Source organism: Pagrus major, chromosome 5 (assembly GCF_040436345.1).
Source record: "Pagrus major chromosome 5, Pma_NU_1.0".
Lineage (NCBI taxonomy): Eukaryota > Metazoa > Chordata > Actinopteri > Spariformes > Sparidae > Pagrus > Pagrus major.
Window position 1 is genome coordinate 805630 of NC_133219.1, and position 23409 is coordinate 829038.

Sequence of the window (23409 nt, forward strand, 5' to 3'; positions counted from 1 at the left end):
TTCCAAGACGGTTTCCTAGTAACAAGACTTGCCTAACGACTTGCCTGGTCAAAAGTTTACATCCACTTGTAAAGAACATGTTCATCATGTCAGTCTTCAGTTCCAATGATTCTACAGCTCTCATGTTTCTGTGATGAATGAGTGGAACACAAACTACTTTGCCACAAAAAACATTCATTAAGTTTGGTTAAATAATGATTTTTTTATATAAATATTATAAATTATATCTTCCTTCTTCATTATTCCATTTACTTTCTTTAGAGCAGCAAATCCACTGGCAGCAGAACCACCCCTCAGCAGAACACTACCAGCACCATGCTGGACAGTAGGTCTGGTGTTCATGGGGTTAAAGGCCTCATCTTCTCTCTTTCAAACATATTGCTGCTCATGGTGACCAAACAGCTCAGTTTTAGTTTCATGTGACCAGAGTTTTCCTCCAGAAGGTTTTTTCTTTGTCCATGTAATCAGCAGCAAACTTCAGTCGAGCTTTAAGGTGCTGCATCTGGATCAAGAGCTTCTTTCTAACACGGCAGCCTCCCAGCTCATGTTGATGTAAAACACACCTGACTGTGGACACTGACACCTGTCTTCCAGCAGCCTCTAATTCATTGCAGACTTGCTTTTTGGTGGTTTTTGGTTGACTCTTGACTAATTTTCTGTCAGCAGCAGGAGATAGATTGTGTTTTCTGATCGTGGCAGTGACACAACTGTGCGATGAGCTTTCTACTTACAAACAGTTGTTTGTACAGTTGATCTTGGGACCTGTAACTGCTTTGACATGGCTCCAAGTGACTTTCCTGACTTGTTCAAATCAATAATGTGCTCTTTCAGATCAATGCTGAGCTCCTTAGACTTTCCCATTGTAGTGTTTGTGGCTGAGTCTAATGGCTGTATCAAACAAGTACTATTAAAATGGGCCCAGAAAAGTCACCAGCTGTTTTCAATCAGAATCACTCAGAAGAAGTTAAGATGCTACAAAGAACATATGATTCACACAACTTTCTATAATTACCAAAATCAATCATTCAAGTTACTGTATGTATATTTTTGGTCACATTATCAGAAGACCTATAATAAATTAATTAATGAACCAGACTTCATGAATGTTTTTGTGACAAAGTAGTTTGTGTTCCACTCATTCATCACAGAAACATGAGAGTTGTAGAAATTATTGGAACGTAAGACTGACGTGATGAACATGTTCTTTACAAGTGTATGTAAATGTACATTTTTGACCACAACTGTAGTTAATGCAGGGTTACCTTTGTGAGAGGCACAATTCAAACTGAAGACTCAGATAAATGACAAATGACAAACTGTGCAAACTGGTTGTGTTTACATTAAGGCCACCAACAACAACTGATGAGGTTTGAGTTTCTTAAAGGGGTGTCCCATTTCATAGAGGTCTGTGTGTGTGTGTGTGTGTGTGTGTGTGTGTGTGTGTGTGTGTGTGTGTGTGTGTTTACCTTGCCGTCAGAAACCCAGACAGCCTGCATCTGCTGCTCTCTGATGGAGTCCTTGACGCTGCCGTACCAGGCGTCATTGGCCGAGTTCAGATCAATGGTGGCTGGATGAGAAAACCAACCAACCTTACCAACCAGACTCAATTAACAACAGATACACAGCTGAACAACAGTACTACTGTGCATTAGACCTGACTGAATGTGTGTGTCTGTGTGCTGAGTATACCAGTGAATAAGTGAGAACAGGTCTTCCTCAGTTTGACGGCCTGTTCATAGAGTTTGTGGGCACTGCGGTTGGAGTTGGGGGCGATCCTCTGTCTCAAGGCCTTAATGCCATGCTTGCTGTCAGGATTGAAGAAGATGACAATGGGGTACCACTGAGTGTAGTTCAGAGTGTCCACTGCCTTGGGTGTCACATCCAGCAGGGCGTGCTTATCCTGTGTGGTGTGAGGACAAAGTAAGGGTAAACACTGTTAATGAACATCTAAATGTCTCAACAGACGAGCTGGGAATCAGCTGCCATTGCAGAGGTCGTCATCATTCTGTGATGTGTATATTTTATCCAAAAATTAGGTGAAAAAAAGTAAGAGTCACTCTGTGTGTTGACAGTTTTATCTACAACTAATGGCCTGCGAAATCTGCTGATGTGTTTCAGTGTGAAGGCTTCTTCAGAGCATATATTACATGACAACAGGGAGTTTCCTTCAAAAACCTCTAGTGGAAAATGTCATGAGATGACTTTTGTTGTGAACTGACGCTATACAAATAAAGACTGATTGATGGATTGACTTTTGTAATAACACAAATGACTGAAAATCTTTTAATTAAATTTTTACAAACAGTTATGATCATTAAAAATACTGTGTTGTGTCAGTTTTAGAGACCCTTTAACAAACATTATTTCTTGTAAACAACAAGACCACTGAAGGTTAAACGGCGCCAGCATGACAAACGAGACGAGTCAACAGCAGAGATTATAGTAAACTAGAATTACCGCCTTGTAGTTTTATTCCTTCCCCAACCAGTAAAGTTGCAGTTTACAGACTGATATAATAAACACTACATAGTGAAGACGTTGAGGGAATTTTTTTCTTCAATGGTCTTTTTATTAATGATAAAATACATATAAGACAATCAATGCACAGGAAGAAAGTTTTTTGATTTTTCGTACAACATCCATAACACAACACAACCCCTTGTCAAAACATCCGGACATGGACATACTTAAACATCTACTGACAAAAAACTGTAAATAGACAGAATAATAATAAATAAATAAAAATAAAAAATAAAAATTTACAACCATGCTTGGAAAGATAAGAGAAAGATTAATAAGATTTAATAACTGAAAAAAAAAAAAAAAGTACAGACACCACCAAAAAAAGGTGAAATACATGAAAAATAGATAAACAAATAAAATAGATAATAATAATAATAATAATAAAAATAATAAATAAGTAAAAAAAAAGAAAAGGGGGGGGGGGGAGGCTACTCAGAAATTATTGTTGAAGGTTTTTCATAAAATACCAAGAAGGGGTGCCATATTCTGTAGAATTGTTTTCTGATCCCCGAATAGTGTATCTAATCTTCTCTAGATTCATGCAGGATATCATGTCTCTGAGCCAATGTGAATAGGAAGGAGGAGCTGGGTCCTTCCACTTAAGTGAAATAGCTCGTCGGGCTAGTAAAGAGGCAAAAGTAAGAAAGTTGAGCATAGCTTTATGTAAGTTCAAATCTGGAGCAATGCCAAAAATACCAGTCAAGGGATTGGGTTCAATTCGATGATGGAGGATTTCTGATAACGCATGGAAAACCGATGTCCAAAAGTTACCTAAGGAGGGACATGTCCAATACATGTGGTAGAGTGAGGCAGGTGCGCCTTTACATTTATCACATGTAGGGTCGACATCAGGGTACATTCGCGCTAATTTGGTTTTTGATATGTGGATTCGATGCACTACTTTAAATTGCAAAAGTGCATGTCGAGAACACATAGAAGAGGAGTGTATCCGATCAAGCACCGAGTCCCATGTGTCCTCTGTAAAGGTGTAATTTAGGTCTTGCTCCCAAGCAGTTCTTATAGTTGCCATTGAAGAGCAGTGCAGTTTGGAGATAAGGTTATATAGATTGGACATGATACCTTTAGAAGTGGGGTTAACAGAAAGAAATATATCAACAGGGTTAACTGGGGGTTTATAAGGAAATTAGGTCGTTAAGCGCTGTATAAAAGTCCTAATTTGTAAAAATCTAAAAAAGTGGGTTTTGGCAATGCCAAAAGTTTCTGTTAGTTGAGAAAAGCTCGCAAAACAATTATCAATGTATAGATCTTCAAAGCATCTCAAACCTTTTCTGTGCCAAATCTTGAATGCGCCATCAGCCATTGAAGGAGCAAATAGATGGTTAGCAGCAATTGGGATTTTAAGTGAAAAAAGCTGTAGTCCAAAACTTTTCCTAAATTGGCCCCAGATTACCAGGGAGTGTTTAACTACTGGGTTGCTCTTGGGAATATCCAAAGCAAGTGGAAGTGCGGCACCTAAGAAGGCAGGTAAGGAAACAGGGTTACTGGCACAGACCTCCATTGTAACCCAGGCCGGGGAAGTGGGTTCAAGATGGAAATGTCTCCAAAATAACAAACACCTAATATTCGCTGCCCAGTAGTAGTACTGGAAATTAGGCAGAGCCATTCCCCCTGCCTGCTTGGATCTTTGGAGAAATGCTTTCCGCAGCCGAGGGTGTTTACCATTCCAAATATAAGATATCAATAATGAGTCAAGGGCCCTAAAAAATGATTTGGGGATGAGAACGGGAAGACATTGAAACAAGTAGAGGAACTTTGGAAGCAATGTCATTTTAATCGAGTTTATTCTTCCAATAAGGGACAGAGACAAAGGAGAACACTTTGATAAAATCTGTTTTGCCTGATCAAATAAAGTGAGAAAATTTGATTTAAACAAGTTTTTGAATTCTCTGGTGACACAAATTCCGAGGTAATTAATTTGATCTTTCACCACCTTCAATGGGAGATCGGTATAGTTAAGTTTAAGAGCTTCTTTATTAATTGGGAATAGTTCGCTTTTATTTAAGTTGAGTTTATATCCTGAAAATTGACTGAAATTATCTAAGATCGTGAGGGCTTCTGGTAGAGAAGTGGTTGGTTTTGAAACAAACAGAAGTAGGTCGTCTGCATACAGCGAGACTTTATGTTCGACTCCTCCCCTCCATATTCCCTGTACCCGCCCGTTGCTACGCAAGGCAATTGCAAGAGGCTCAATGGCAATTGCGAAAAGGAGTGGGCTTAGTGGGCAACCCTGCCGGGTCCCACGGTGTAAATCAAAGTATTCAGAGTAATGACTATTGGTCAAAACAGAGGCTGAAGGACATTTATACAATGTTTTGATCCAGGACAAAAAGACTGAACCGAAACCAAATTTTCCAAGTGTAAAAAAAAGATCCGCAAGTCCACTCTACTCTATCAAATGCCTTCTCAGCATCCATAGAGGCAAGGCACTCTGAATCCACATGTTTGGGGGAGTACAGAATGTTAAATAGCCAACGAATATTGTAAAACGAATGGCGTCTTTTAATAAAACCAGTTTGATCTGGCGATATTACAGAAGGAAGGATATCCTCCAGTCTGTGGGCCAAAACTTTGGCGAGGATCTTTACATCCGTGTTTAGCAATGAAATCGGTCTGTATGAAGCACAATCTAGTGGGTCTTTGCCTTTTTTCAGCAACAAGGAGATACAGGCCTGATTGAACGAGGGAGGGCGTGCACCTGAGTTTAAGGAATCAGAGAACAATGAGCACAGGATGGGGGCTAGATCAGCAGAGAATTTTTTAAAGAAATCTGATGGAAGCCCATCTGGGCCAGGGGATTTACCTGATTGCATAGATGATATAGCTGCTGAAATTTCCTCCTGGGTGATGGGCGCATCCAGGTTATTTCTCAAGTCTTGAGAAAGGGACGGTAAGTCAAGGTTATTAAAGAAGTTTTCCATAATATTAAAGTCTGCTGTACAATCTGAAGAGCATAAATTTGAGTAGAAAGTTCTAAACTTGTCATTAATCTCTTTCTGGTCAGATGTTATACATCTATTATCAGTCCGTACTCCAGCAATAAGTTGTTTCGATCTCAACCCACGCAGCTGAGTAGCCAGGAGTTTGCCAGTTTTTCCACCGTGCTCATAATAGTTACTTTTACTCCGAAGTAAGAGACTTTCGACTTCATGAGAGGAAAGAACGTTAAATTCGGCCTGAAGTTTCAAGCGCTCCTTGTACAGTTCAGGTGAAGGTGAATTTGCATATTGTTTATCTATGTTTAAAATCTGATTAGCAATGTCAGTCTGTTTCTGCTTTGAGCACTTGTTTTTATATGCTGAGAATGATATAATTTCTCCTCTTAAGTACGCTTTCATAGCTTCCCAAATTGTTTTATTAGACACATCAGGTGTTCTGTTGATGCCTAAAAAAGTTTTAATATGTGTAGAGATGTGTCGGAGAGTAACAATGGATTTAGTCTCCAGTGTCTCCTTGTATAGTCAGCATCTGGAAAAGCTAGTACCAGAACCAGGGGAGCGTGATCAGAAATAATAATACTTTCGTATTTACATGACTTAAGGTTTGAGATTAATTTATTATCTATAAAAAAATAATCAATTCGAGTATAAGTGTGGTGGACATGGGAAAAGAAGGAATATTCTCTTCCTGTAGGATACAAGAACCGCCAGGGATCAGAAAGGCTAAAATCGTCAAGAAATGCTTTAATGTAACTGGCGGATTTGCTGAGAGTGGTAGGTTTAGGTGAGGAGCGGTCTAATGCTGCATCCAAATAACAATTGAAATCTCCCCTGAGAATTAAAAAATTAGAATTTAGATCAGGGAGTTCAGAGAAAAATCTATTGAAAAACTGTACGTCATCAACATTAGGCGCATACACATTGGCCAAGACCACTGGCTTATTGTAGAGCTTGCCTGAAACAATGATAAAACGTCCAAATTTATCTGCTGTAATGTTGGAGGGCTCAAAAGGAATGTTTCTATCAACAAGGATAGCCGCACCCCTGGCTTTTCCTTTAAACAACACAAAACAAAACAAAAAACAACAAAAAAAAAAACAACAAACAAAAAAAAAAAAAAAAACACCCTGAACCCCAAGCTCACACAGCGCTCTGTGGAGCAAGCTCAGAAAGACCTCCTCAGGTCTCGTACTATACATCCCCAGAATATACTTCCTATTTCACTAGCTCCAACATAGGTTTTTAACAGTTAACCCTATGACAAAAAAGCTATCAAAACTGAACGACTAACACTAAATACACCATAAAGCTAAAACAACTATGCGCAATAACATAACACAGGTTATCATGCCTCTTCTCCTTGCACGCTGCACCTCCAGCTGTAATAATCCCCCCAAACCAGGTATACTCCGGTGAGAAATAAAAATATATTTTTATATATAATAAAAAATAAATAAATAAAAAAAAAAAAAAAAAAAAAAAAACAGTGTTTAAGAGACACAGATGAAATGCCCAACAGAATTGTCATATAGCCGTTCATGAATTCGTTTTAGCTTATAAAACTCAAAATAAAATATAAATGAGATGACCAACAAAACTGTTAAATATTGTTCATGAATTTGCCTTAGCTTATAATAGTCAAAATAGAATACGGGGAGGTAAACCTAAAGGCAAGCCCAGCTGGATAACTTAGCAGAGAACACGTAACTCAAATCAAAGAAGCAGGGAGAAAAGCTCTGAAATTGTCCACAGTTATTTACTCACAAAAATCAAATTGTAGCTACATTATGGCAGATCAATCCCACGAAGTCATCGTCGGGTATCAGGGCGGAGCGGGCGCACTCTCTCCCAGGTTATGGATGAATTTAGTGGCATCAGTGACAGATGCCAGCCACTTCTTCTCGCCGCTCTGAAGAGTGATGCGCAGCTTCGCCGGGAAAAGTAGAGAGGGTCGGAGTCCTCTTTTATAAAGTTCAGCCATGACTTCTTTGTATTCAGCTCGCTGCTTCAGAACATCAGCACTGTAGTCCTCGTAGAATCGGAGCTTGTGGCCATGGTATTCCAGCTCACCTTGTTTGCGTGCCTCTCGTATCACCAAGTCCTTAATCTGGTATCAGTGAAAGCGAATGATGACGGGACGCGGCCGGTCCCGTGAGCCAGGTTTGGGCGCTAAGCTGCGGTGGGCTCTGTCCAGCTCCGGAGGGGAAGGGAGTGTTTACTCACCCAAGACATCAACGAGGAGCTGAGAAAAAAAGGCGGTCGGGCGTGCGCCCTCAACGGACTCCGGCAAACCCACAATGCGAATGTTCTGTCTTCTGCTAAGCCCCTCCAGATCAGAGAGTTTCGATTTCAGCCACTTGTTGTCTTTCTGCAACTTGGAGCATGTAGCTTCAAGCTGCTGCAAATGTTGGCTAACCTCCTCCGCATTGGACTTGAGATCAGTTATACGCCGTCCCTGTGCCGCGACCTCAACTTGAACCTTGTCTAGCTTGCCTTCCAGACCCGCAAACGATGACTTGAAGTCAGCGGCCAATGAAGCCCTGTGTTTCTCGAGCAGATCCGCGATGCTTTCCGTTGATATGCTAGCAGCGCTGCTAGCGCAAGCTGCAGAGTCATCTGCTGCAATGTCTTTCTTGGTTTGTTTCCCATATCTTGACATAATTACTGCCGTAGTGTCGATGTTATTCGCAATTGGACTCAGTCGCTCGACGTTATGACAAAAAAGTAGGGTTCAAAATGATAAATGAAAAAGTTAGTAGCGGGAGCTAGAGAGCTGCACGTCTACTCCATGCTCAGCAAACCGGAAGTCCCAAGACTTTGAGGGAATTTAAAAAAAAGGTAAAAGTTAATGTTTTGGTGAAATGGAGGTAACCGCTATATTGACATAAGTGTTATTCCGTGCCAATTCACCTTGGGCCTCCCAGTCCAAAAAATAATGTTTGGACTTTTGAAAAGTATTCAGAGTGCAGCTATTTGATTTTTCAAGGTGTCATGAATTTAATAGAAGTTTCAGCATAAATTTTGTCGGGAAAATCTGTGACATGAACTGATTCTGGGTGAGTTGGCATTGAATGACCCACATGTGATTCCAGTGAATAATTTGCTGTGAGAAAAATGCTGTCTTTACTTAGAGACTATTTTTACAGAGAGGTGCAGAGGACTGGTACAGTAGTGGGTCCAATCAACAACTATGGCATAATACAACTGTGGACTTCAGGTGGTCCTCGGCCTGTCCACTCCCCACTGCTGACTACGAGTACCACATTCCTGCATGTGTACATAATTTTTTCTCCTCTTTTGGATACTACAGCATATGTCTTTGTTCTCAAGTCTATCTTGCAATCTTGATCTCAAAATGATGATAAAAGTGCCTCACTAATTAACTATTAATTTGACCTTAACTTTAACATTAAGTTGAATACAGATTGGGGGTTGGATGTGGTACAGGGACGCAGATCACTATAACAGTTCATTCCCAAAATTAATGTATTGGACATAACATAGATTGATATTGTGTGTGTGTGTGCGTGCGTGCGTGCGTGCGTGTGTGTGTGGGTGCATGTACCTGCTCGATGATTTGCCTGATGGTGTTTAATCTAACCACTCCTGAAGACTTCTCAGAGCCGGCGTCTTTCGGCTCGGTTTCTAATATAAAATCACAGGACCAATGGAAAGGACAGTTAGAGGCAATGCTAGGACATCTTTTCACTTAGAGGAAGAGTCTGACACACAAACACACAAACAGAAAGAGACTGGCAGAGACTCACTGGCAATAACAAACAGATCAGGCATCTCCGAGGCCAGTTTCTCATTAGCAGCATCAGCGATACAGCCGAACAGCACCACAGGACGCCGGAAACCAGCTGCAACGACACGCTGTTGTTACAATGCTGATCACACTTTATAACATTTACATGATATACATGTTGTTAGCTAGTTCTGGATCCCTAATATGTATATACCGTATATTTGATCTGGCTGATATTTATTTAAATTCTAATTAACAGTTCTCTATGATGGACAAACTATGTCACGGAGACATGTTCAATCAGAAAGTTTCTGAAATGTATCTGACGTTTCTGTACTGACATGTCTTATGATTTACTGGCAAACTTACAATATACGGACAAAAGTATTGAGACACACCTCTTAATCATTGAATTCAGGTGTTTCATTCAGTCCCATTGCCACAGGATTATAAAATCAAGCACCTAGTGGTATTGTAATAGGATGCTACTGTAGCAACAAGTCAGTTTGTGAAATTTCTTCCCTCCTAGATATTCCACGATCAACTGTAAGTGGTATTATTACAAAGTGGAAGCATTTAGGAACCACAGCAACTCAGCCACGAAGTGGCAGACAACATAAAGTTACAGCCTTACATCACCAAGCACAATACCAAGTATGGGATGGAGTATGTCAAGCACACTGCCAATGAAACTGTGGAGCAGTGGAAACATGTTCTGTGGAGTGACCAATCATGCTTCTCTATCTGCCGGTATGTTGGACAAGTCTGGGTTTGGTGAATGCCAGGAGGTTGTTTTTCTGGGGTTGGCCAAGGCCCCTTAGTTCCAGTGAAGGGAAATCTTAATGCTTCAGCTTACCAAGACATTTTGGACAATTTTATGCATCCAACTTTGTGGGAACAGTTTTGCCAAGTCCCTTTTCTGTTCCAGCATTGGCGTGGGCGAACTTGACTGGCCCACACAGAGCCCTGACCTCAACCCCATCAGACACCTTTGGGATGAACTAGAACAGAGATTGCGAGCCAGGTCCTCTTGTCCAACATCAGTGTCTGACCTCACACATGCTCTTCTGGATGAATGGGCAGAAATTCCCACAGACAGAAGAGTGGAAGCTGTTATAGCTGCAAATGGGGGACCAACTCCATATTAATGCCTATGGATTTAGAATGGGATAGTGGTCTGCACAAGCTTAATTTTCATTAATTGCCCATGACGTAGAGGCCTGACCCGACAATGAGCCCGACTGAGTCTAAACCCGAATATCAGAGATAGACCTGTGCGTCGCGGGGCATGTTGGTCTTAAAACGAGGCGTGCACTGATGGTGGATTTCTATCTTGAGGCAGCAGAAAGCAACAGCACCTTAGACCAACAAAAAGCTGGTCTGAAGTCGAGAGCGCAGTCTGTCTTCCTGCTATTTAAAGGACGCATTATTAATACAGTAAGATGCTCCTACAGAGACGGGTTCACACCGTTCATACACTCTGATTTTATGATTTGAGAGGCTGCTTTCAGTTATTTTAAACATTTCCATGAATGCAGTAATGTACTGTAACAAATATCATGTCACATCAGCAAAACTAAAAGCTGTAGTTATAAACTCTCCAAAGGAAACGAGTCAGGAAACAATCAATGAAGTTTATCAGCTGTTCCTCGTGCGCAAATGTGCATGTTAATGTACAGAAACACATATCGTTCCTGCTGCTGGAGGATCGCTGCAGGTAATGTCATTAATATTTTTATTAATATCCTCTTCCTCCTCCTCCTCCTTCTCCTCCTCCCCCGTTAAATATCAGTTTATTTTTGCATATGCAGTCAAACAGAGTTGTTGATGGGACAGGGAGGTGTGTGTGTTTTGTGTGTGTCACTGTGTGCAGCCTGATTAACAGTTCAGGAGTGATGAGGAGGTGTGTGTCACAGAGACTTTGTCAGTGCTTCAGCAAGGAGAACAGACTTTAGAGCAGCCAAAAAAAAGTGTATGTGTATGTATGTATTTATGTACGTATATATGTATGTATGTATTTAAAAACAAGGTGAGACAAGGAATCTAGAATGGGATGTCATAAAGGCTCCTGTAGGTGTTATATGGTCCAATACTTTTTTCCATAGTGTGTGTGCAGATACAATATATCTGTGAATAGCTAAAATCAGATGACAATATTATTCATGCAAATATATTGGCCAGAAGTTTTAAATGCACAGGACAAAACTTGAGAGTGAGAGGTCTCTTTATCAAAACAATAAATAATAATAATAATAATAATAATAATAATAATAATAATAAAATTGCCCAACTTTACAGCAGAAATAAACATGTGGGTCATTCCATGCCAACTCACCCAAAATCCAGAACTTTTCCCAGTTCATGTCATGGATTTTCTTGAAAAAACTCATGTTGAAACTTCTATTAAATTCATGGCACCGTGAAAAATCCTATAGCTGTACTCTAAATACTTTTTAAGAGAACATTTTTGAAGTTTGGCCCTCTGAGCTAACTTTCAGCATTTTAGTGATTCTGTGTATTCTGAACCTCACTAATCGCTTATTTTTCACTGGATTGGGTTGAAATTTGTCCTGAACTTCCAAGAGACCCTGAGGAAACTTGGCAACATGTATTCATGTAAATAGTTTTTGCTGAATGGTTACAGTAATAAAATTAATAACAGGAAGTTGTTGTTTTTTTTACCAGAATGAAGTCATTTTCAAAAATTCATATCATTTTCATTTTCTTGCAACTAAATTTTGGTTCTGTGTAGAATTAATGCAGTTCTGTGACATCTAGAAGTGATTTGGTCCTGCATAAAAAACAGTGACACAAATCTGATTAAATACAGCTTCAGAGCTGAAAAACCCACTTTTTGGGTTATTTTGATTGTAGATTTTTGTCAATTCAGATACATTATTTAACATTTTCAAACTCTCTGAACTAATATCTGACATCAACAACAACGCCAAACTTTCAAAAAATCAACTTCTCCAGTTGGCTTCTGCCTCTAGGATTTTCCAGTTCAGTAGGGCTCCATGATCTCACTATAGCATCAAACTGCTTAATGATGAAATAAATTATGATTGCCCTTTTAAATAATACTGGTTTTATTGCAATCCATTTTGCAGTAACCCACACAAACCTGTTTGAGGTGGGATTATGCCTGACCTGCTTTATTGGTTACAGTGCAACTTGAATTTAGAAATTAACTCAGAGTTTAAAATTGTGAAATACTATATGTGTATTGTGGGTATTGTATATGTTAGGAGTTAAGATTAATATTTATCCAGACACACAGAACAAGATGACATCATCTAGTACGCAACAAACCAAACCATTACAAGATGTCACTTGCAAATTTTCAAACCCAATGAAAAACAGGCTCAACAGGTATCAGACAGATAGAAAACCTTGAAGTCAACACAGTACAAAAATCTACGGATGAAATAAAAATACTGAATGTGACATTACAGCCAGTGAAAAGTGTGGAAAGTAAGCTAATTTAAAAAAAATGATGAAGGAATGATATAACAGCTTTGAATCTTTGTTTTATATATGCAGTAAATATCAACACTTTAATATACTAAAGTTTAACAAAATTAAAATAATCCTTCTTGGGAAAATCTACAGTCAAAATAATCCAAAAAGTGGATTCAGTTCAGAAGCTATATCTAACAAGATCTGTGGCACTCAGTTTTTTATTCAGGACCAAATAACTTCTAGATGTGACAGAACTACATTCATTCTACACAGAACCAACATTTAGTTGAAACAAAGTGAGAACTAGTGGAGATGTGAATTTTTGAATTATTTTCATTCTGGTAAAAAATCCCTTCCTGTTATAAATTTGATCACTGTAACCATTCAGCAACAACTATTTACATGAATACATGTTGTAAATGATCCTCAGGGTCTCTCGAGGTTCAGATTTCAACTCAATCCAGTGAAAAATAAGCGATTAGTGAGGTTCAGAATACAAAAAATCACAAAAATGGGCCAAACTTCAAAAATTAGTTACTTAAAAAGTATATTCTACAGCTATAGCATTTACAAGGATTTACAAGGACATGAATTTAATAGAAATTTCAATTTTAATTTTTCAAGAAAATCCATGACATGACCTGGGAAAGTTTGTGATTTTAGGTGAGTTGGCTGGAATGACCCATTTAAAAACAGTAACAAACATGAGGTTTCAGGTGTAACTCATATACAAATCATGTATACTGTTGTGTACCTATTGTTTCACAGTATTTTCCTAAACATAGGTATAGACAATCCATCTGAAGCATGTGCTCCACCCACCTTCTCGGAGCACCACTCGTTCGTATGCTGGGAAGCGGGTGGCCAGGGTCTGGCTGCTCAGGTTTTCTTTGCTTTTCCTCAGGTCTTTCCTCTTCAGAGACCGATGGCCTCGCAACCTCCAGAATTCAGCGCGATCGCCTGCGACAGCTTTATGGGAGCTCTGGACACTGGCCATCTGCTCCGCTCTGACAAGACAAATACACCTGTCACTAATCTACTGTATTCATTATTCATATACATGTTCATGTATAAAAACACTGAGAACTCTGTAGTGCATCAAACTATTCTTGGAAAAGACACTATTCCTTTTTCACAGATCTGAAGTGTCTGAATCTGAATGTGACAGTCTCACCTAGGATGTTTCTAACCTAGACAAAGTACTTTAAATAGATTTAATACTACTCCCTCTTCTTATAAATCTACCTTCTGAAATGTTTGGTTTGAGCTGCAGATCATTGCTTAACTCTCACACGTATCTCACGCTAAAATGATTATTCAGGCTTTAATTTCATCTGGTTTAAGCTTTTTGGCTGTTTAAGAAGTGTAGTAAGTGGTTCACGGTCATGCACATCATGTCTTCACTTATCAGGTAACCCCATTTCTACAGTGTTACCTTGAATCACCTGGTTTCAGATTGTAATGATTAAGGCATTTCCAGTCTGTGCTGGGGGGGTTGAGTTTCCGACAATGTACAGACTGTGGGAAACGTGCTGAGCAGGAGATTGGAAAGCCTTACCTTTACTTAGCCTTTACTTGAACAAATTCTGCATGCAGGGATTTTAAGGTACACACTTACCTGACCTTATTATTCACAGTGTGCATGAATGTTACACTCAAAACACACAAAAATCCTTACAAAGCATACAACTGGGACATGTGCTGTCTCACACCATTAATTTACTCAGCCTCTGGGCTGTGGACCTGTAATTACAGTAACCCTCCTGGGCCAATTAGTGTAATGTAGCTGGAGTGCAGCAGTGCTGTGTTTCTTTCTTCCTCATACTGTGCAAGACGACTTGTTAATGAGAGAGAATCAGAGGACAGGAGGGACACTTTAGTCAAAGAGCATGCTTAATGTCGAGGAGAAGGAGCAGTCAGATGACAGCGAGGATGGCAGAGACGAAGATAATACATCTGAAAAGAGGCCGGATGAAACAGGGGAGAGTGGTGATGGGGGAAAAGATAAGAGAGGAAATTAAGGATGAGTGAAATAATGGTTGGCTGGACAGGCGTCTAATGTGAAATCTGTTTTTTTTAGATAACCAGGTCTGTGGTGGAGGACAGCTCACAGGGTTTGTCAGAGATCCCACACATTCAAGTACATTTACAGCAGTCCCAGAGAATTTTGATAGAGATTGGAAAGAAAAATATAATCTGTTCACACAAACTGCAAATGTGACAGAAAGTATTTATATCCCAGCGAGCAGTCACACCTGTTGTGCCTACGTGGTACTGGTCCCGAAGCCATGCCACCTTGTCTTGTCTTGTTGAATGAGTGTAATTTTAGTTATATGATGTGCTTTTTTAATGTTTGATGCTTCTTATACGTTATGGACAGTTTTTCAACACCTTTTTCAACTGTGTTTTTGCAGGTCTTTGCAGTCTCGACATGATGAATCAGGCAGGTAATTGCTGCATTTACAACTTTATGGCATTTTCTCTGAAACACACTGAGGCCTTTAGCCCTCTGAAGGACAGATTCATAAGCCAGTGGGCGCATTAAAAGGGACTGGCTAATGGCCCTACCTGCTTTTGTTGGGGATGATGCCCTTCTCCAGCAGCTGCTTGTCCTTGCCAACACGGATTGCTAGCCAGTTGCCGAGTTTGCCGTCATAGAGTGTGTCCACCACCTTGAAGATGTCCCCCCGGCTGAAGGCTAGGCTTTGAGGTGTCTCCCTCTCATACTCAAAGTGGGTCCGGATGAAAAAGGAGTCTCCACGCCCCGACACCAAGATATCATTATAGACTAGAAAACCCAAAAATTGAGAGATAAAGAGAATAAGGCATTTAAAACAGTGAGAGAAAGAAGGATGTAGAAAAAGAAGAGCAATAGAAGATCCAGCAATAGATTTGTGTGTTCCACCAGCTAGTGGCCGCTCTTACTGCTGTGGCAAATTGTAGTGACAACAACACAGGCTACACCCTTGCAAACACTCAGTGGCTGCACCTAATTGGATGAACGCCACTCGTGGGCTGTCTGCTTCGGAATTTCAAACTGGACCAATGTGGCAGCTAATTTGGAAACTCTTAAATCACAAAAAAAGTTCACTGAAATGTGTTTCTGAAGACCATCTAGGCCAATAAGCCTTGCAGTTGCTGAATCTGTCATCATTGGAACTCACCAAACGTTAGGTTTTTTTTCAGTTTGACATAAGTTTTCAGGGGTGGTGGGCCATGTTTGATGACCTTGATTAGAATGAAGTAGCATAGACCTCAATTTTTGGCAAATGACAAGCTGGCAACCATTTTTCTAATCACATGCAGTGCTACCAGAATGCATTGCATGGCTTTTTACAATGGGAATCATAAAGACGATGGATCTTGTGGATACGTATCATCTGTGTATGCTGCTGCCTGCTGACAGTGACGGGTGGTGATCCGTGAATCTATGAAACACACAGTATGTTTTTGTGTATTTTGCATTACGTTTTTCCAAAGTTGAATTTTTTCAACTACACTAGGAGCAGCTGAGAACTGAACAGGTTCGTCCCGATTTTATAGACATCATTGTCAGAAATAACATAACATAGAAAGTAAAGTTAGGAATAGAAAATTGTTCACTTCTTAGGACAGCTTGCATTCAAAATGTGCTGATATTGTAAGGAGACTCCATTGCAGTAATGGCGACTCATCTACTTCCAGTATTTCCCTTGAATGGTGCATAGAGGAGTAAAATGTTAAGTTAGAATGAGGCTCAGGCCATTGACCATTATGGCAAGTGGTTTTACAGTTATATTTGGCTCTGCTGCTTGCGGGATCTCTTGAATGATTCTAAGCAGTAACAAAGATTCTAAAGATTAATAAACACAGACATGAACATTAAATCTGAGTTAAATCAACAACACAAAATACCCTATAAGGAGGAGGTGGAGGAAGCTAGACCAGCAAACTGCGTTGGCACTGATCATCAGTTTATTTTCTTTGAAATGTTTCATGCGGCATTTTCATTAAAACTTCCCTGTTGAGTTTATTAGTTTATTGAGAAGCAATATGTTTAGTTTTTTTCCCGAGTGGGTGTCTGTTCTATACACATTTCTGCCAAAGGTTTCACACCATTCACTGATCCAGGTGGTGGTGTAAACAATGCAGGATATACAGTAAAATACTTACTACTTACTAAACATGGAACTTATATTTAATATCTTCTACAGGAAGGAAATGCATTTAAAACATTTGTTGTTGAATGTAAATCTAATGTAAACTTCACAGGGCAGCTCTAAAAACATAATATGTACGATTTGTGCTTTAAAATGTCTAAAAATGACTTCACCATTTAGTTGCGTACTTATATTATCCAAAATATTTCCAACAATGTTTTACCCTCTCGCTGAGTAAACATGGGGGCGCTGCTCTATGAAGAGAGTGACTCCTGGCACGGCTTGTGTTGTGCGGTTTCTGCAATTTTCTTGTATGTTTTACTGCATCACGTAAATGGACTCTGCTTTCAGCTGGAGCCAGCACAGGTATCCCTCCATGCAAACAACATACCTCTGGAGTTACTTGTTTTTGTTACTTGATTTGTTTTTTAATGACTGCAGTGGTGATCTCAACATATTGACAGATGTACTGACCTCTTATATTTCATTCTGTGAGGACACTGTCAGGGCAGGGTTTAAACATCATGATGGACAGAGCCCCCAAACCTGCAGTGGTTGACTGCCTGGACACCATCTCTTTTGCAGAGCAGCTAAATAGTTTCTTCACGGGGCGCTGTTTAGCTCAGTTGGTAGAGCAGGCGTCCCATGTACAGAGGCTTTGCCCTTGCTGCAGCGGCCCTGGGTTCGAGTCCCGGCCTGGGGCTCTTTGCTGCATGTCACTCCCCCTCTCTCTCTCATCCTGATTCCTGTCTATCTTCAGCTGTTCTGTCAATAAAGCCATGAAAAGGCCAAAAAAATAATTAAAAAAAAAAAATAGTTTCTTCACCTAGTTCAACAGCTGCGGCACACCAACAACTTGGACCTGCCTAACCTCCAGCTCCCCTCATCAAGCCCTCACTATTGATGAGCAGCTGGTGACCTCCATCCTGCACAGAGTCAACCCACACAAGGCCACTGGCCCTGACAGGCTCAGAGGCAGGGTGCTCAAAGACTTGTTTACTCAGCTAAGTGGGGTTCTGACCAAGCTGTTCCAGCACCTTCTGGATTCTGGCTGTGTCCCCATCCAGTGGAAGGAATCCACCAGAATCCCAATCCCAAAAAGACACATGTTAAGGACCTGAAGGACTACAGACCAGTGGCCTTGACATCTCTGTTATGTAAATGCATGGAGAGAGTAGTGTGTGACCACCTGTCAAACATGCTGTCAAACCAACTGGATCCACTCCAGTTTGCCTATAAGGCAAGATGCAGTGTAGGGGATGCAAGTGTTTTAGACTTTTAGACACTGTCACCAAACATCTGGACTCTGTTCCACCCCACACTAGGATTTTATTCAAGGACCCTGCTGCATCGCCTCTCTGACCTTCAGGTCCATGCAACACTAGTTTTCTGGATAACATTTTTTACAGGACAGACCACAACAGGTGTTTTTAAATGATTTTAAATCCCAATATCTTCTCTGTTTACACTAACAGCATCTTCTGTAGCAGTGAAGGAATGACAGTTTTTAGGTACATGGATGACATGGCCCTGGTGGCCCACCTGACTGGCATCAATGCTCTGTCCCAATACCAGCAGGCAGTCAAAAACTTGGTCCAAACATTTGGTGAAAACTCACTTGAGCTCAACATCACAAAGACCAAAGAGCTGTGCTGTATGGGCAGAGACAAAACATCATCACCTCTCTTCCAATCGCTCAGTATCCAGGTTCAGCTAATAGAGCAGGTTCAGTCTTTTAAATACCTTGGAACAAAGATACACCTGCCTGTCCTGTCCAGCACACTGACTGTGAACAAAAAAGCACAACTGTGTCTCCACCTGCTGAGGAAATTCAGGACTTTTCATGTCAGCAAGAAAACAAAAACATTTCATCCTGGTACAAGTCCCTCACCACCAAACACAAAACAAAACTCTCCCGCATAACTAATCAGGCCAGCAAAATAATCGGCTCATCCCTAACTCCTCTATCTGAACTGTACAACCACTCAGTGATCAGGAAAGCCACCCTGATCACAGAGGACCCTTCTCACCCCCTCCACCACTCCTTCCAGTTTCTGGCAGATGGTACAAAGTACAGCTGAAGCCGGATGAACATCTTCAAGAAATCTTCAGTTTCCTCTGCAATAACCATCCTGAACAATATAAAATAGATACTGCACATTAAAATGTTTTTATCAGTTTCTGTTTTGACAGTCCCCTTTTGTGTGTTTTAAATGTGTCTTCAATGTGTTTTCAATGTATTGTCAATGAGAATCAAGTGTATTGTAGAGCCTTGTCAAAGGAGAATTTCTGTCACTATTGGGACAGACACTAAAGTTTATCTATCCATCTATCCATCTATAAATCTGTAAGATTATTGAAGGTAATGGTGCAATTCATTTGGTCTCATGTTTCTATAACCTCTGGGAGAGAGTCTGAGATAAAAAGAAATAAAGAAAAGACGTTGACAAAGAAAGACAATGAACGTGACTAAACATAAAGGGAGTAAAAGTTTAACACAATAAAAATTTCCTGCCTGATATATGTGGACATATTTTCATCCAATGGTGGTTGTACAACAATAAAGACAACAGCACGACTCAACTTGTCTGTGAGCATGTAAGCATGCATTTATGTAGAATCTTTCCCACGAGAGGTGGGGTTAAAGATGGGAATTAATATAACTGCAGGGCACATTAGCATTTAATTTGGTATGAATATTCATGATGCCCAGAGGATGAATTTTAATTATTTTGGGACCTCCTGACCTAAAATGTAACTTTTGCAAAAGATATCTTAAATCTCATTGACTGAGCACTTTCCTGATCTGTAGCACCAGAGTTCCAAGAGTTGGTAACTGTCAATATGTTGTTGATACTGTCCAACTCTCTCATACTGTGGGCTGTAATGAGTATTTCAGTATTATGTGATGCAAAAAAAAGAAAACAACAACTTCCAACTTAAGACCCCCTTACCAGCTTTTTCAAGGTTTTCAGCTGCATCTTACGGTCTTCATCAGTGACTGGAACTTGCTATGGCTGTATCATGTAGATTTAAACTTGATGTCAGAGTTAACGGGAGATCCGCTACAAATACCTTTACAAATACAAACTTGTGATTTATACTGCATTTGTTTTCATTGATAATGCAGCACCTCCACATAACTGCTGCCTTGGATTACATGTTACTTCATTACCATAACCACCTCCCCCAATATATCATTTACTTGTATATGATGTGACCAAAGTTCCACTCTTGTTCCACATTCACACTAAATATCACAAGGTGCAGATGAAAGCACAGAATAACTACTTCTAAATGCTGTGTCATAATCAACTGGACACAGTTGTTTCAGTTTCTTGAAGACGTTTCACCTCTCATTCAAGAGGTTTCTTCAGTTCTAACTAACTGGAGAGGAGTAGACTGGTTTTTAAACTCTGTGTGGGAGTGTCCTTACAGAATCTTTAACGACACGTGTGAGCTCTGAGTTTCAGAGTCTTTAGGGCTACTTGTGGGTCATTGACCCAACCAGCCTTCATGTGGGTTGCTAGGGCTAGGTGACCTAGCTAGGTGACCTAGCCATGAAGGCACACATGAAGGCACACATGAGGCACACATGAACTCCCCTCCAGTTAGTTCGAACCTTCTTGGATGAGAGGTGAAACGTCTTCAAGAAACTGAAACAAGTCCAGTTGCCTACGATACAGAATTTAGAATTACTATGACCTGGATGACTGAGAACCTTCATCAACACAAAAGAACTAACATGTGATCTTCCAGTTTAGATTATTTTGTTACATGCACTATTGTCTAAAGTCAAGAATGAACTTACATGCTCACATTTAGAGTCTTATTTGCACAATCAAAACAAAATGTACATATTGTTTGATTGTTGCATGTAAACACACTACAGCCCACTCCAGGCTCCTGTAAACGCTTCCTAATTTGACATTTACATTGACAATTGTATACCTCATTAACCTTCAAAACATTGCAAAATCTAATATCAGGAACCAGTCTACATTAGAAAACTAGTCTGGGGTCCTCTGATCAAAACTGATGAAAAAGGCATTGGTTCCTTAACTGTGGAACTCTATTTATTTCTTTTTTCACTCATATATTCTGTCTGTATTATATGTGCACCGTGTCATCTATGTTCTACAAAGGTGCCAGGTGACAGGTCATAGGGGTAACACAGGTACATTTGTAACAGAAGTTACAGAAGTAACATTTTGATTGATGAAAATTTTAAACCAAATAACATTGTTTTCCTAAACCTAACCAAAGTGTGACTGCATGAGGAAGGTCCAGTACCAGTGTTGCTGTTGTTCTGCAATGGTCTGTTGAATTGGGCGACGCGTTCAGTTATGTAGGTATGAGGATGTGCTGAACTGGGCAGGTTTAATAAGAAAATAATAAGCACGATGCGGAGATGAAACATCAGTGCATTAGGCAGCAACAAACTTCTTTCATCATCCCCCCCACATGTCACACAGAGCAACAACTCCTGTAACTCTGAGGGGACACCCTACTCTAGGGTGGGTGGGCTTTTAAATCATGATGGTACAAAGCTCAGAAGTTGATGACTGTCAGCCATTGACAATGGATGATGGCACCATCCATCAGCCCAAACCTTACCTTTTTAATTTAAACAACTAGCATTTAATATGAGGACCTGCCAACTGTTTTTGACAGCCTTAAATGTCCTCTTCACAGTGCTGGACAGTGAAGAGTCATACAGCCTCATGTCAGGTCAGCGCTATCCTTCATTTTCTGAAGTGTTTTGCTTATAAATAGATCTTTTCAATAAAAAGACCAGAGCTTTTTTTTTCTTCAGAGCCACAAGCTCAAGGGGTCAACGTGCTCATTATACATAACACAGTTTGTGTTGCTCTCTCTCACCTGATGTGTTCTTGAGTGGATCTGTCGGTGTGCACATGACCATGAATGTCACAGTTGCTTGAACCAAAACTTGCCTGTTCTGGTCTACAAGCCGAAGCCGTGGGGGACCAGGCTGGTACCTCCCTCATTAAATGGAGACATTAGGAGTAGATGGGGTGAGAGAGAGACTATGATTTTGACCTGTGACTGTGACAGCTGGCACATTATTGTAGTAAAGTACTTTGATATACTAAGTTTCCACATATTTTGAATTGAAATGACTTTGATTAACACTTCATTCTAACTAGCTCGTTAGGGCACATTCCATCACCGCTCCAGGCTCAAGTGAACCTGATGAAGCATGAATTCAGGCTTTTTACAAGGTTGCATTATGATTTTGTTATTTCGGCGTCCTTTTGATTGATTTATTGCAGTCAGATGGCAGAGAAATCTCTTTGTTTTGGGTTCATACCGATGTGCTGCACATCCCTGGTTATTTTTATTGTGTCATGCGAGTAGATGTGATTGAAAATATAATAATTCCACGATCAAACTTGAGTGAGTAATGTGATGTGAATATTTTCATTGCATTTGGTCTGAACGGGGCATTAGTCAATGCCCAATCTCAAAATCCATCAGCCATTGTCTGGCGACTGCAAATGTTTCAAAGCTCCCAGTGAAGCTATCGGATATTCGGATAATGAAAACAACGCCTCGGGATCCTCCAGGAGGAGCTGCAAAGCATAGCTGGGGAGAGGGACTTCTGGAATACCCTGCCCTGCATCTATGAATGCAGATGTATACTAAAAAAGCTAATAAAAAGCTAAATCATCATCAGACGATAACCAATGGGTTCTGAGATTACATTTTGGCCAATACGTTATGCCTTTTTTGCTCTCCACATGGACTGTTTCCCTGCATCAAAAGTGATTGGTCAATACAACTCAACACAAAAAGACTGGGAGCATAAATATGTCCAGTCAACTTTATGGCAATCCATATAATCACTTAAATTATGAGATATCTGAGGAACATTTTGGTCTGAAGAGGTGGAAAGAGAAAGTTTATAGAGGACAGAAAATAAGAAGGGCTCATCCTTTGAGGAACATGAAAGTTATTATTAAATCTTATGATAATCTGATTTAAAGACTGTAAAAAATGTAGCAAAATGGGAAATTTGGCCAATTGATGGTACTGAATGTCACACTGTTCCTTTTGTAGTAAAAAAGTTAGTTAGTGTTTTTGAGAAATGTTTTATTAAAATGAGAAATGTAACTCTGATTATACGTCTGTGTGTTTGGTGTCTCTGGAGGAAATTTGTTACCGTTAGGTTTGCTCTGGGCCAGGATAGTGACCACTTCCCCTTTAGGAATCTCCAACAGGAAGAGTACTGCTTCCTCCCTCACTACACCTTGAAAATCAACATTGTTCACCTGCAGGACACAAAGAAAGAGTATAATAATTATGACTGTTTGCTATGAAGATAATATACATCCCACATTTTAAGAATGTTGGGAATAAAAACATGCAAAACAATTTACAAATGAACTGTTTAGCAACCACAGTTTTACGAATGGTTCCTGAGCCCATGTAGTAAAATCCTTTATACAATAATTTGTTTGTGGTGAACCTCACCCACACCTTTGCTTCTAGATGATTCAGCCTTTCCAGGAAACCGCTTTCACACCCAATCATGATACCACCTGTCACCTATCACCTG

The 23409-nt window shown here is 40.1% G+C and overlaps 1 protein-coding gene across 4 annotated transcripts in view; it reads right to left on the reverse strand.

Moving 5' to 3' along the window:
• Positions 1 to 23409, reverse strand: part of LOC140996489 (tight junction protein 2-like) — a 70835-nt gene that overhangs the window by 19348 nt on the left and 28078 nt on the right. For all 4 annotated transcript variants that reach the window (XM_073466907.1, XM_073466906.1, XM_073466905.1 and 1 more), the window contains 7 exons: positions 23014 to 23122; positions 15259 to 15478; positions 13513 to 13697; positions 9248 to 9343; positions 9046 to 9125; positions 1690 to 1900; positions 1467 to 1567 (listed from right to left, as the gene is read on the reverse strand). In XM_073466907.1, coding sequence (XP_073323008.1) covers positions 1467 to 1567; positions 1690 to 1900; positions 9046 to 9125; positions 9248 to 9343; positions 13513 to 13697; positions 15259 to 15478; positions 23014 to 23122 — 1002 coding nt within the window. The remainder of the gene's footprint in view (positions 1 to 1466; positions 1568 to 1689; positions 1901 to 9045; positions 9126 to 9247; positions 9344 to 13512; positions 13698 to 15258; positions 15479 to 23013; positions 23123 to 23409) is intronic.